This window comes from Fonsecaea multimorphosa (genome assembly GCF_000836435.1).
Source record: "Fonsecaea multimorphosa CBS 102226 unplaced genomic scaffold supercont1.50, whole genome shotgun sequence".
Lineage (NCBI taxonomy): Eukaryota > Fungi > Ascomycota > Eurotiomycetes > Chaetothyriales > Herpotrichiellaceae > Fonsecaea > Fonsecaea multimorphosa.
This window is the reverse complement of record NW_015971684.1, coordinates 12525-26104: the sequence shown is the minus strand read 5'-3', so window position 1 is coordinate 26104 and position 13580 is coordinate 12525. Positions and strand designations below refer to the sequence as shown.

General features: G+C 52.6%; 5 protein-coding genes across 5 annotated transcripts; 2 read left to right on the top strand and 3 right to left on the bottom strand.

The window, feature by feature from the left end:
• Nucleotides 1-438: 438 nt before the first annotated feature.
• Nucleotides 439-2272, bottom strand: Z520_12213 (uncharacterized protein; the record flags this gene model as incomplete). The annotated part of the gene is made up of 5 exons (XM_016782700.1): nucleotides 439-1794; nucleotides 1845-1926; nucleotides 1975-2054; nucleotides 2111-2142; nucleotides 2191-2272. The coding sequence occupies 5 exons, from the start codon at nucleotides 2270-2272 to the stop codon at nucleotides 439-441; spliced, it is 1632 nt and encodes a 543-aa protein (XP_016626182.1).
• Nucleotides 2273-5050: 2778 nt separating this feature from the next.
• Z520_12212 (uncharacterized protein) lies at nucleotides 5051-6942 on the top strand (the record flags this gene model as incomplete). Its single annotated transcript, XM_016782699.1, has 5 exons — nucleotides 5051-5254; nucleotides 5345-5675; nucleotides 5729-6200; nucleotides 6264-6588; nucleotides 6670-6942. 5 exons carry the CDS (start codon nucleotides 5051-5053, stop codon nucleotides 6940-6942), a joined length of 1605 nt encoding a protein of 534 aa, XP_016626181.1.
• Nucleotides 6943-7501: 559 nt separating this feature from the next.
• On the bottom strand, nucleotides 7502-9121 carry Z520_12211 (uncharacterized protein; the record flags this gene model as incomplete). The annotated part of the gene is made up of 2 exons (XM_016782698.1): nucleotides 7502-8812; nucleotides 8873-9121. 2 exons carry the CDS (start codon nucleotides 9119-9121, stop codon nucleotides 7502-7504), a joined length of 1560 nt encoding a protein of 519 aa, XP_016626180.1.
• Nucleotides 9122-10492: 1371 nt separating this feature from the next.
• Z520_12210 (uncharacterized protein) lies at nucleotides 10493-12974 on the bottom strand (the record flags this gene model as incomplete). The annotated part of the gene is made up of 3 exons (XM_016782697.1): nucleotides 10493-10794; nucleotides 10843-12499; nucleotides 12597-12974. The coding sequence occupies 3 exons, from the start codon at nucleotides 12972-12974 to the stop codon at nucleotides 10493-10495; spliced, it is 2337 nt and encodes a 778-aa protein (XP_016626179.1).
• Nucleotides 12975-13174: 200 nt separating this feature from the next.
• On the top strand, nucleotides 13175-13480 carry Z520_12209 (uncharacterized protein; the record flags this gene model as incomplete). The annotated part of the gene is made up of 2 exons (XM_016782696.1): nucleotides 13175-13298; nucleotides 13359-13480. The coding sequence occupies 2 exons, from the start codon at nucleotides 13175-13177 to the stop codon at nucleotides 13478-13480; spliced, it is 246 nt and encodes an 81-aa protein (XP_016626178.1).
• Nucleotides 13481-13580: the final 100 nt, after the last annotated feature.

Below are 13580 nucleotides of genomic sequence, written 5' to 3'. Positions count from 1 at the left end.
CACACACTTCCCAATTCGCATTTGCCGCCTAGGCGACACCCATTAAAGGATTGGATAGGACTCCGGCCCTTCCTCAATCCTCTCACACTCGCAATGGCTCCCACCCTCGTCATTGGTCTTCCTGCCCGCAAATATTTCTAACCCGCCGACCCGCCTCGCGTATAGACCTCGTTCGTCAGACCGGGGCTTAGCTACCTAGGTACCGGGAAGACATGCGAGACACCTCGATTGTGGCAGAGGTCTCGGATCTCGCGTTGCGCGAACCCGAAAATTGGTCTACAAACATTATGAATCTGCCAGAATCATTATGGGACGCTGCATCAAACAAGCGAATAATTATCTTCCCGATCTATGCAAATCTTCCAAGGGTCTGCTGATCAAGCTGTAAACATTTTCTTTTCGTGTCCGAGGCAATTCAAGCACTTCCTCATATTTCGTCTACCCAAGCAAATCATCCAGGCCATTACCCAAAGGTGTGCTGGGTTTGGGTTGTCCCGAGGCAGTAGGCCTTTGTGTCGTCGAGCTCGCGGCTGATGCCGCTCCCCAAATCCCCGCTTGGCTTTTTGCCTTAGCCATGCTCGCTAGATCTGGTCCCTTCTGCGGTCCAGTGGTGCCTTTGACTCCTGCTTTGCTACTTGCGCTGCTCCAGAGGTCTCCGAAAGCATCCCCACCTTTACCCGCGACTGGTTTCGATGCAGGTTTGCCGAGTGATGCTGCAGAAGTGGAGGACGTGTATGAGGGAGTCGCTCCGCCAAAAGGCGTTGACGAAGTCGATGTAGCAGTCGGTTGCGAGCTTGTCGACATGGGGACGGAAGTAAAATAGTTCGGTCCAGAAGATCTGAATCCAGTAGGTTGTAAAGGCTGAGCAGGCTTTTGCGCCGGTGGAGGTGAAAATGTTGACGCAGTTGGCGACATTACTGAGGAAGTCGCCGATGGCGCTGGAGATGCAGTTGAGAAAATGTTGTTGAAACCAGCAGTCTGTCCAGGAGCCACTGGCTTTGGAGCCGCAAACTGTGTGGCCGAGGTCGTAGTTGAGGTGGTCGGTGGAGGAGCAATACCAGCTAAGGGATTCGCCACAGGCTGTGTCGCCGCCGGACTGGTCGCAGATTGAAAGTCATCAAAATCGTCGTCATCGTTTGCTGTGCTGCTCTGTAAGCCACCAAAATCATCCAAGCCGCTTGACTGAGCTGCTGGTGCCTTGCTGTTCGACTGATTCGTCGCAGTCTGTTCGTCGCCGAAATCAAAGAGATCTTGCTCCGGTTCTTTCGGCTTAGGCGGATCTCGTTTTGTGGTCGTTGTTGGTGCCGTTGTACGTGTGGTGGTGCTTCTTGTCGGTCTTGTGGTCTCGAAGTCGTCTGCCTCGTCGTATTCCTCAAATTGTTCACCACGACGCTGAGTGCCCGAATAGTCGGTGTCGGTGTCGCGACCACCAAAGCCTCCACCGTCGCCGTAGACCTCGCCCTGGTAGCCTCCAAATCCACCAGTCTCGCTGCCAAAGCCACCATATCGACTACCACTGGAGAAGCCGCCACCCATTCCCATTCCGCCTTCTACTCCTCCGTATTTGTGTCGGTTTGCGCGCGCTTTCTTCCGCTCCGATCTGATTGTATCAACATCACTCAGTAGTTTCACCAACTCCGCAGAACGGTTGCGGACATTTACACCCTGGTCTTTGCCGTTTGGGTCGATATAATGGAACTGGCGGAGCATTCGGAGGAGGGATAGGTGTGATCGAGCATCGTCGATGACTCGCTCCGAGCCATTTTTGCAGAGAAACTCGAGGAGTTGCAAGGCCTGCTCCGGCGTGAGCACGCTGATCATTCGACGTAATTCTAGGCCCGTACCTTGTATATTTGCCTCCACTCTTCCGCAGTCTTGTCTGTAAATCGTTTGTAGATCATAGGCATGATTTCGTTCAGTTGTTGGCTGGGGCAGTCAGCTTGTGAGTCCAAAGTGCAGGGGTGCGCGGCTGACTAGTTGTGTGTGCCTTGGGCGATTTCCTGCATGAGACTCGCAGATGCTCCCCATGGGTCTCCGTTTGTAGCTTCTCGGACCTGATGAGAGAGTCAGACCCATGTCGAAGAACTGGTTCAGGGGAGAAGCGGCTCACCTTGGCCTCCATCTCGGTCAAGTTCATGACGGCTTCGTAAACGTCAACATCTCTCCTAGCACGCAAGGAGATCGACATACCATTCTGAACCTTGCGGACACCGGCTTTGATGTCGTAAAGGGTCAAATTGCTAACCTGGTTCTTCAGGCTTTCGAAGTCCATCTTTACTGGCGGTGGGCGTGATATTGGCAAGGTCGGGTGGACGGGAGATAGAGTCGGGAAGTGGCAAAAAGGCCTTGCCTCCAAGAGACAGCTTATGAACCACTCGGTTTGCAGTGTAAAGGCGAAAACAGGTGAGAGGAATTTGTTTCCCTGGCGTTGTGATGCCAGATAATCTGTACCGATTGAGGGTCCGCAGCCTCAATTGCTGGTGGACGGTTCAACCAATCATTGCGCAGCCGATGTCCCCGAGCAAGGACTCATCGACTCCAACCATATTAATTCCCAAGTTTATTATTGAAACGCGTCCTCAGTGCTCGTGATTCGTGATCCGATCAGCGTGCAAAATCCTCCTCTCCGTTGCTTTGTGTGGTGATGAATCGACACTGAGGTAGTGTACTGTGCGTCACCTTTGTCAAGGGACTTACTCGGTCGGTAGCACTGGATATACTCTCGAAAGTGGTAGTTCGAAGGGTTTTAATGTGTGATGTCTCCACCAAAATTCAGCTTGTCTACTGGGGTATCGATCTCGAGGATCAGGGAAAGCGAGAATGTTTGACACCGACCAAATCAGCGGGGACACACCACCTCTTCCACCGTCGTCTACCAAGGCATTCCCCTGCAAGAGCCCGACGAACACCCGAGCGGATACAGGCTGGAAATGAAGAGGTGTATTCATGAGCTTTGGATTTTGCAGAGAGAGAGGAGTGCTGAACGGCACATAGCTGACGCTTGGGATAGCACTAGTCCTCTGATTGATAAAGACGAAGAATCACCACTCTCCAGAAAGATGATACTCTATCAGCATGAAGACCACTTCGATCCTGACAACGGACAGTTTTCGCTTGGAAGCAAACGGAGAGACATTTTCAGAGCAGGTGACTTCCTCTTTGGACTGCCTCGACAGGTAGAGTCAGGAAAAGGACGCTCGACGCCGTCCGCCGGACATCAAAGCGACTCGCTCTATATTGATGCTTGATCCTAAACCAGACAGGTCAGGAGTACATGCCCCCATTTACCCAACAAGTAAACCATTTAGGTACGCAGGCACTGGTCCCTCTTGACTGGCGGCATGGCTTTGAGAATGCGTGGTATTAACCTGCTAGATTACCGAGACGTGGTGCCGGAATTATCGGCGTCACTGTGTGCGGGCAAGCCACATCAGTTAGTATACCTTGCCTCTGTAAGGCCGAGCTTACTGAATATTGCGAAATTCTCGCGATGAAGAAGCTTTCGTCGCGTCTTCTCGGCAGAGCCACTGCATCAAATTCCTGTGCACAATGTGTCATGGCGGCAATATGGCAGGAGTGGAAAGCATGGCCCCAAGGGTTCGAGGTCTCCTCTCTACCTTTTTGGCATCCACTAACAGGACCATGCTGATGCGCAACAGAGACTTGCTCGGTGGCTTGTCATAAAGAAGGAGCAAATACAAACTAGAGCGTCGAAGGACTGAAGCACATGATGCGCCTGCCATTGTGTTAAAATGATACGAAAACAGACCTACACCCCCGTGCATTGCGCAAGACTCCAGCATGCCACCCTTTTCTCCAATGCAAGGACCACGCCTTCGGGTCAGCCCACAATCAAGCGCGGCGATGCGATTCGTGCACCTGGCGGCCTGGGTATTTCCCTTGATCATGCGGGATGCGAGCCGAGTTCTCGCCATCGGTCTTTACTCCAGAATACTATAGTCGGCATGACTGACCGAGGCCCCCCAAGGTGAAGTTGTTGCAATCAGACAGGATGTGTGTTTCCAGGTCCTCGCAGGATGGCTGAATACCTGCGCCCCACGTGGTCGTGGCCGTCTGCCCTTTGCCTTTCGCCTCGCTTCCAAACGAGCTGAATAGCCCTTGGCTGCTAAGGAAGCAGCAAGCGACGTCGACCCTGGCGTTTGGTTGGACATTTTTGCAGACCCCTTGGTAGGCTACTGCTGGCACCCACCCAGGGCGATAGCCGAAGAGACTTCTGCTAAGTGGAAGACTAGCAACTTGTCCATCAGGAGATTTCGACCCAAATTCCATGTCTTCAGGCTAAATTCCAACCTCGATGTTTTCCATGGGCCTCAAGGCCCGAGGTCTCTTTCAACTCGAAATAATTCCGCGTGGGGAAACGAGCTTTGTGGAGCGAGGCTAGCGCTCGAGGCTACTAGTCGGAGGGAGGTCGAGCGGGCAAAATCCCCATTTCCCCAGATTGCACCAGCTGCAAGCTCACGCGTCTCGGACATTCTGCTTTTCCTTCGACCATCAGGTCATCAAGACGAGCTGGCATTCCACACGAGCATGGTATTTTGCCTCTATCTATCGCAGACAAGCTTCTCATGCCACTCTACGAGTCTTTTAGCCACTTACCGCCCGCCTTAACTTTTGGGACAGCGTCTCTAACACCGAAGAAGGCGCCACAACCCCGGCTGCTCTCGCCATCGGCCCATCCCGTCTATCCCCGATGGCGAAGGGTTGTCTCAACAGTCAAAGACCTCTCGACCGAAGAGCCTATGAACGATTCCGCGTTCTCTCACGTACCGTCAATCGGGCCCAGAGAACGCTTTAGCCTAAATACTATCCGCAAAGCACATCCTAGGCTGTTGCAATTAACCCCCGGAATGCTTCTACGGAGACTCTCCGGACGCGGCAGTTCGAAGTGTGGGGGAGATCGTCGACTGGGCTGTCTCGAATGCTTGATATGTGCGCAAGATAGACGTGATGGAATCCCTCGAGCAGATGAATCGGTTTCTAGTTCTCAGTTACTCTTGCAAGTCCGTTGAGAGCACTGCCCGAAGCAAAAATGGCTCCCCAGGAGCACCACATCGTCGTCGGGACGAAGCGAGGAGACACAACCATTGACGTGCAGAAACTGTTGGACAAGCCCTGGTACAAGTACAAGCATCTCAGAAAGCTCTATGGCTGGCTCTGTGTGGTGCTTATCGTGCAGGCCACAAATGGCCTTGACGGCTCTATCATGAACGGAATGCAGACTTTGACCTACTGGGTATGTTTCGTCCGAGAGTCGTTCCATCGTCGTTGTCAACCCTGACTTCTCCCCGGCTATCAGCCTAGCTGTTGCTAATTTTGAGGACAGCAATCCTACTTCCACCACCCGACGGGCGCTCAGCTTGGTATCTTCAATGGGACGCAGGGCCTCGGCGGCGTCATTTCGCAGTTCTTTCTGTGGTGGCTCGTCGAGAAGATCGGTCGCAAGCTGACCATTGTATCTGGAGCCGTCATAATCATCATAGGTGTCTTTCTACAATCCTTTGCGCGAGGAATCGCCATGTTCGCAGTGGCGCGCTGTGTCATCGGACTGGGACTGAGTTTCGAATACACGGCCGCCCCAATGCTTGTCTCCGAGCTTTCGCACCCGACCCACCGTGCCCAGTTGTCAACGCTGCTCAACACCCTATATTACTTCGGTACGGGTTCCGCGGATACGAAACTTCTGGCGTTTGCTGATTTAAGTTCTCAGGTGCCACCATTGCAGCGTGGATCACACTCGGGACCCTCTCCATCCAGAGCGACTGGAGCTGGCGCAGTGTCTCGTTGATTCAGATGTTCCCGTCTCTGATCTCGGTCACTCTTACTTGGTGGGTCCCCGAGAGCCCGCGCTGGCTCTGCTCACGAGGCCGAAACGAAGAAGCGTTCAAGACCCTGGTTGACTGGCACTGTGGTGGCAATGAGGCCGATCCACTTGCTACCTTCGAGTATAATGAGATCGTGCAAACCCTGGCTTTCGAGAAGGAGAATGGCAGCAGAAGCTGGCTCGACCTTGTTCGCACGCCGGGCAACCGCCACCGAACTTGGATTGTGGTGACCTGCTCGATTCTTAGCCAGGCCACCGGGCAGACCATCATCGGCTATTACCTCGTCTTGATCCTGAAGGGGGTCGGCATTACCAACCCCCGTCACCAGTCTATCATCAATGGCTGCCTTACAATGTGGTAAGTGTCAAGTATCTTAAAAACGCGGTGCATCGAAGGAAAGTTGCTGACAATGACTCGCAGGAACATGGGATGGGCATTTTGGGGCGCATATGTGATTGACAAATTCGGCCGTCGAGCCATGCTCTTGACCTCCCTGACCGGCATGCTGTTTTGCGGATTCTTGCCGTGGACGATCTGCAGCGCCTTGTACGTCCAGGATGGAGTCAAGGATGCCGGCCCCGCGGTCATTGCATTCATCTTCATCTTCAATGCCTTTTACGCCACGACCTGGAACGGTATCTTGACCGGATACACGGTCGAAGTCATGAGCTACGACATCCGACCGAAGCTCATCTGCACCCAGAACCTGCTTGTTCAAGCGACCATCACCGGCTTCAACTACTTGGTAGGTCAAGTCTGATTGGAAGAGGAAATTCCGCACCCCTGGGATTTTTAGATGACTGACGACGCCTGTTGAATAATATAGAACCCTGTAGCCTTGAAGAACATCGGCTGGAAATACTATGTCATCATAAACATCATCATCCTGCTCACTATGGTGGTCGTGTACTTCACGTATCCCGAGACCTCCAAGATCACGCTCGAGGAAGTCAGCGTCATCTTCGACGGCAAGCACGCCGTCAAGAACGACATCCTCCAAAAGCAGGTGATCAATGCTGGTGACGAGGACGCTGTAGGCAGCGACGACAAGAAGGGCGCAGTGGAGATCATTGAGCGTGAGCACATTGAATTGAAGTGAAGGGACGGACATTGGGGATGAGAAAATGAAGCCTCCCGGAGCAGCCCTGCCTGTTCGAAACGGGGTACAATAAACAGAACCTTCAAAGACTCGTCTTTTCCCTGGTAGAAGGAAGTCGGTCCGCTGCAGAACAAGTCAGCCAGCCCCTGTGCTACCTCCATAAGGCGGGAGGTTAGCCACATGGTTACGTATATGAATGAGCCACAGAAGTTAGTTCTCTCGAGCTTCTGCGAGGGGACATTTGATTTATGATCATCCTCTTCACGGACATACTGCTTTCTCCTGTCCAGAGACGGAATCTGTGGTGATTCTCTCTGGAGATATGAATACCATATTGGATGAATTTCTTACAGACAAGGGTCACACCGGGGCTGGAAAAAAAGTCAAGAATTCGTGGACGAAAAGAATGCATTGCGGATAAAATGCATTTAATCAGTCTAGTCTCAGATAGGCTTCACTGGACATGTGATATACATCTCTATTGAAATGCTCCCTCTCCGTTTCTGAGTTCTGACCCATCAAGGCCCGAAGACATTTTACTTAATCCCCTATTCACCTTCTATCGGTGGAAATATCTCCTCTCCAACCATCTGAACGGCACATACGTCACGAAAGTAAACGAAAATGCGAGCTCGAATCCGATATCACCACCATACCCAATTCCAATCAGCTTCCCAATGGGACCGATGTACCATACCTGGGCCATCCCCATCGCAGCACCCAACACACCGAAAAGGAATGCGCTCAGGGCAGCAATGCTCGGAGGCAGCTTTTTCGGCTGATCGTAATTCGCCGGGACATAGCCAGAGAACCCGCGCTTGTAGATGAAGTGCTCTGGCAAAGCGATACCTTCGTAGATGGCAAGCCAGTAGCCAATGACCAGCATGAAGTTCTCCAGCACTGACTCGAAATGGTAAAAGCCCGGAATTGCAATGGCGCAGTAAACGACGGTTCCAACGAGCGTCCAAAGGAACCGCGGGACTCTTTGCGCATAGTGCGTAAGGATCTGCAAAGAGAACGTGAGAGAGTAGATGTTGGGTGCGTTGTTCCCGAGCGTCGAAAGAGCCAGAATGACAAGGCAGAATTCCCCGAAGCCGCCCAAACGCGGAACAAGCACCTCATGTAAAAGACCTCCAACGGCATTCTTGTCGTAGGCGTCCGCGTACGCTTGGTTCGTGGGGATCGCCGTTGCAATGGCCACGCCCAGCATCTGGGTGAAGCATAGAGGGAACATAAGCCCGCAGAAGACGTAGAAGAAGACCTTGGTCCGCGGCGTGTCGACAGGTTGATAGCATGTGTAGTCGCTGGCGTAGGAAGCCCAGCCTGTGGCGAACCCGAATATCGAAGCAGCAAAGGACAAGATAGACCCTGCCTCGCCTTCGCCACTACCCATGGGAATGTTGACGAAGTCCCCTCGATGAGCAAACTCACCCAAGGTGATGAGGAAGATAATGAAGCACGGAACCCAGGAGATCATCTCGTACCAGTGCACGACCTTGTAGCCGAACAAAGTGATGAAAAAGGTTCCCGCTGCAAGAATGATAATAGCAGCTGCCGGTGGTACGTTGTCGTTGACTGCGCGCAGGAATTGGGCGCCCACAATGACATTGACAGAAGACCAGCCAAGACACGCCAGACAATTGAAGACCGCGAGGATTTTGACTCCGTAATATCCGAACCAGAATCGCCCCAGGATCATCTGGCGCATGCCGAATCGAGGGCCAAAGGTGGAGAAAAAGCAGACCGGCAAAATACCCAGCAGGTTGATGAAGAAAATCGTAAGCACTGAGTCGACAAAGCCGAGGGCAAAGACGGGAACAGCGAGGACACCAATGGCGAAGGAAGAAACGACCATGTTGGCAGCAAGCCACTGTTTGGGCAGTTAGAAACAAGGCCTGACGAGTAAAGTGACCAGCGGGAGGTAGCATACCATGGTACCAACTTTGAAAGTGCTCTTGTCCGTCCGTTCATCTTCGGGGACTCGCTCAATACCTCGCTGTTCGATATGGAACCGTCCGGCAAGACGTTGCAGCTTTGCATAAGTGGAGTCGCCGACGACAAATGACTCTCCATGGACGGCGCCTGAGTTGTCCGGAGGGAGCACCGAGTGGTGCTTTTCGCCCGAAGTGGCAGGGTACTGGTACTCGACATCATAGCCGCTCTTCTCGTAGGAAGTCATTTTGCCAGAGTCAGGCCCTTGCGGATCGTTGGTCGGAAAGACACAGGACCGGAGAATGGGGGAGAGAGCAGAGGCTCAATGAGTAATGGGCAATGAGATGAAGAAGGGAGATCCGAAGCATCAGACCACTCGAGAAGGCGATGGGAACATGAAGTAATATAGTATAGCATATCTGGTGTGATATCGGCAATTGCCACGAGTGAATCCTGATTGAGATGGAGGGCGCCGTCACTCCAGACGCTGAGACGCCATCGAAGCGACGGGCATCCATCGACCTCGTGTAGCCCCACTGTTCGATCTTCGAGATAAGGGTCTTGGTCTCTCGAACTTGGTCGTCGCACAAACCTGATTCGACCGATTCGGTCGGGACCGACAGGACCCTGGTGTGGGCACGGATTGATCTATCGAGCCATCCCCAGCTTATTCTCAACAGGTATTGCTTGATTTTGTTTCTTCAGCAAGACTGCTCTTCTCAACAGCCATTGGTGGAGAGAGCGAGAGAGAGAGCGTGTGGACGTTGCTTTGGTTGAGAACCACTCTCTAACTCGCGCGCAAGGCCGGAGATCGCCTTCACCTTGAGAGCCAAGGATTGCTGCATCGCACAGCTACCACAGGGTATATTGTCCATATCGAGGAGGACGAGCGTGGGGAGGGGTTTGAAGCGACCAAGGTCCAAGCTGGAAGAGATGGAGAGAAGCCGCCTCGTTCTGGAAGGAGGGCGTTCAACGTGCATCCGAATCCTGGGCGCAGTTTAGACAAACCTTGAAGATACAAAAAGATAAGCAGCTGTGGCAGCGCTGGCCGCCGTCCAATCAAACTGTCCTTCCGTCATGCTTGTTGGTCATGCTTGATTGGCCTTCGCCGCTGGCCGTGTTTATCTGCTGCATCTAGAGCGCATCTAGAGCGCATCTATCGCTTCCGCCATCTTTCTTCTGTGCCAGCTGCGTCTCCTGTGGCTGATTGACAGTGATTGTCCCCCAGTGACGCTGGTGACGCTGGACGCGAACTTGACGTAAACACACACAAGGCAGCACCAGGAGCATCGAGATTGGACCAGACCAGGTTCGAGCTGAAAGGCTGAAACCGCCATGTGGCAGCCCACGCCGCACAACCTCTGTACACATTGCTTCTTGGATTGTACGACGTACGTACGGAGTACAATGGCATCTACCGATTCGGAGTACATGAAATTGTGTTGCACAGCATGCAGGATTCTGATCTAACAATAGACAATAGATTCTGCGTAATTCATCTGGGATATCTATATGTCGAACATACAAGCCATTGACTTCCTTCCATTCCCCCCAGTCGGCGGTAGCCGCAAAGACAGACCAACGCGCTCTCTGAAGACAGCGGATATTACCCGCAAGCTCATATCCCTCCGCCAAGTGACTCCATACCCGCCAGCTCGTTCCCTTGCACATTACTGAAGTTGTAAGGAAAATCCACGATTCCATCCAGCATCCAATTCAACGGGTCAAAAACATCGTAGCTCGCCTGGCCAAAGTCCATGCCTACATCATCGACCATACCAGTCGCCATCCCAGCCATGCCAGGAACGATGGTAGAGTTGGGCAACATGGGGTCATTTACCGTCGACTTCGAGCCTATATTTGATGCCGGTATGATAATCTGATTGTCGGGTTGCTCGAGGGTAGGATTTCGCTGCCTCACTATTATCCAGTCAGCACCAACCGCATACAACAAGGGGCCATCCTTACCGTCAGATGGTTTCCCACCACGGAAATGAAAATTCTGTCGCCATTGCCAAACTGAGTCAAACACCACAGAGATGGACATCCGACACTTGACCTTGAGCTGCAAACTGTCGTCGGGAATGCCTTCCCCAATGTTGTTCCGATCTGGCTCTGCGCGCACTCTTCCGCTTTTCCAAACTTGAGCCAGAACTTCCGATAGGCGCTCCGCGAGATCGTTCTCTACCACACTCATGCTTCTCAATGCCCACAGCGTTCTTGAGAGGAGTTCAGATGCTCCTTTGGCGTCTAGCTCGTGTTCGCCCAGAAAGTTGTGCATGAGTTTGAGAAGGGAAAAGCCAGCACCGAGCATCATGTGGAATATATAGTTCGTAGCATGCGACAACGACAAGCCGTGCGAGTAGCTTGAAGGTAGGTTGACGCTGACGTTGGACTCCAAGCTAAGACATGTCTCGAGGAAATCAGTCGTGGCATAATACAGCTTTAACATATCGACCCGATATGAAGGCAGCGTGGGCGGCGAGAAGAAGGCACTCAATCTCATATGCAAAGCGGCCGCCTTGAGGTATACCTTTGTGATTGGTGATGTGTCCTTGCGTAATTTATCCTCAAGCTCCTCCAGCTCGTGCGCCAGAAATGAGACGTAGGTAGGTCGCTCCGCATCAGCCGCAAGTCCAACGGGATCGTTTGGATTCATGTAGAGCGTCCGGGAGACCTTGTCGACGAATTTTTCTATCAGCAACCGATTCAAGACGGGAGCCGGGAGTTCGTAATTTGGATTTGTCTCAATCGGCTTTGGTCCGAGAGTCCAATCGTAGATGCTGAGAGGTGGCTGCCCATATGCAGTGCAAATTCGTTGCGCGACAATATTGCAAACGCTCCAAACCACCACTCGATCTTGCAGTTCCACTTCTCTAAGTTCTACCCGAAATTTGGAAAAGTCTTGGGCGTGAGTAGGACGATGTAGGCCGATCTGCAGAGCAATCTGCATCATCATCCCACAGAGCATGAAGGTTGGGTCTGTCGATGTACTGCTGGTAGGTAGAGGCCAAGCACACAGCAAGATGAGAGCCTTGACAACGTGATAATTTTGAGGAACTTCGGCAATGGTCGACCAGACAAGCCGCATTACAGGCCCCGTCAGAGATGCAAATAGATCGGGCTCTGGCGTGTAGTGCCGCGCGCCCACTGAAATGATCGTCCAAAACAGCAAAGGTGATCGCGCGTAATATTCATCCGGAGTTCTGTCGGGGTTGAGGAAAGGGAGAAAGGGGTGGTGAAAGGTGAAGAAACGTTGGAAGAGCTCCTGAGCCCGGTCGATGGTCAAGCATACCTCTTCTAGCCGCTTGAAGATAGGTCTGCCTGAACCGCCACCTCTTAAGTCAAGCAATCCCGCAGCGGCGGCATCTGAGGTAAAGGTCCCGTCTGCTGAGGGAGATACGTGCACGTTTGCACTGGAACTTGTGTGAGCCCCATTTGCCACACCCGCTGTCTGCTGTTGTGCAGCTACTTGTTTCCGCAGCTCGATGATCTCGCGCTCCATTTCTGCATTTCGTGATCTCTTGCCAATCCTCTTGAAATTGTCCTCGATTTTGCAATCGAGATTGAGTCGCTTGCAGCGGGTACATGTTTGAAAAGGTTCCTGCACGACATCGCATCGCAGCTATATGGCAACATTATTAGCGGAGACACGCCAAAGGACAGGAAAAGGATTGCGACTGCCCAACGGGACCACGACAGTGACTCGACGCACAGTCTACGAGGGGCAGCAGGAAAGATGGCGGCACCGCCTCGGCGACGATGCGATATCCGCCAGCAGCCCTTGCAGTGTGCATGTAGTCCATTGCGTCAAGGCTCACCTTCTGCTGTCGACATTCATTGCAAGCTCTTTTCACCGGTCTCCGCCTGCCATCCCGCATGTGTTCGTCACCATTGTGATCGGGTGACTCGAAGCTCGCTGGGGAGCTGTCGAAACCGGCCACGGAGGCATTCCTTTTGTGGCTTTGGGACGGGCTGGTATAGGCGGTACCAGCACCATCGCCTGGGCTCGCGGCGGATGTCGAAGCCAGGTTGAAATCGTCGCCAATCTCAAGGCCGATGAGGGTTTGGATTGGGATTGTCCACGCTGCGGTCGCCATCCGATATCGCAATCGAATTTGCTAAGAGATAAGATAAGATGGAATGTCTGCTGCGTATGACGGCTAGAGTTGGAGGCGCAGGAAAATGGGAACAATTCAAATGAAGCGGGTGGGCGTCTATTATTATTGGCCACCACCCCAAGGTCTTCGTGCCGAGAGCACCATCAGACACTCTTTCATACAACCACTCCAGGAGTCCAATGGCCGGCGATGAGAAGAAGAGAGAGCTGTTAAAGGGTCCATTGAAGAAAACGCAATGTCCCAAGGCGTCGGCTCCCACAACGACCATCTACTTCGCCCAACCACAGACCCAAGACCAGCGCGGTGAGGATACTATGAGTCATTTATTCAGCGAATAACATATGGCTAACACACGGCTCACAGTAACCGTTTTCGACTCAAGCATTACGTCGGAGCCGTTTCTCGATTCAGTGGTGCTTGAGAATCTGAGGAAGAGACAGCAGATGGAAAACGAGGCCGAGGGCGTCGGGCACAATACGAGATGAATCATGCATCCAAATCAATTGCTAAATTGCCATTCATCTGTTTCGGCCGTGCTCTCTAGTTATACAGCTCGTCAAATCATCCCAATCATTAGTCGTCAAG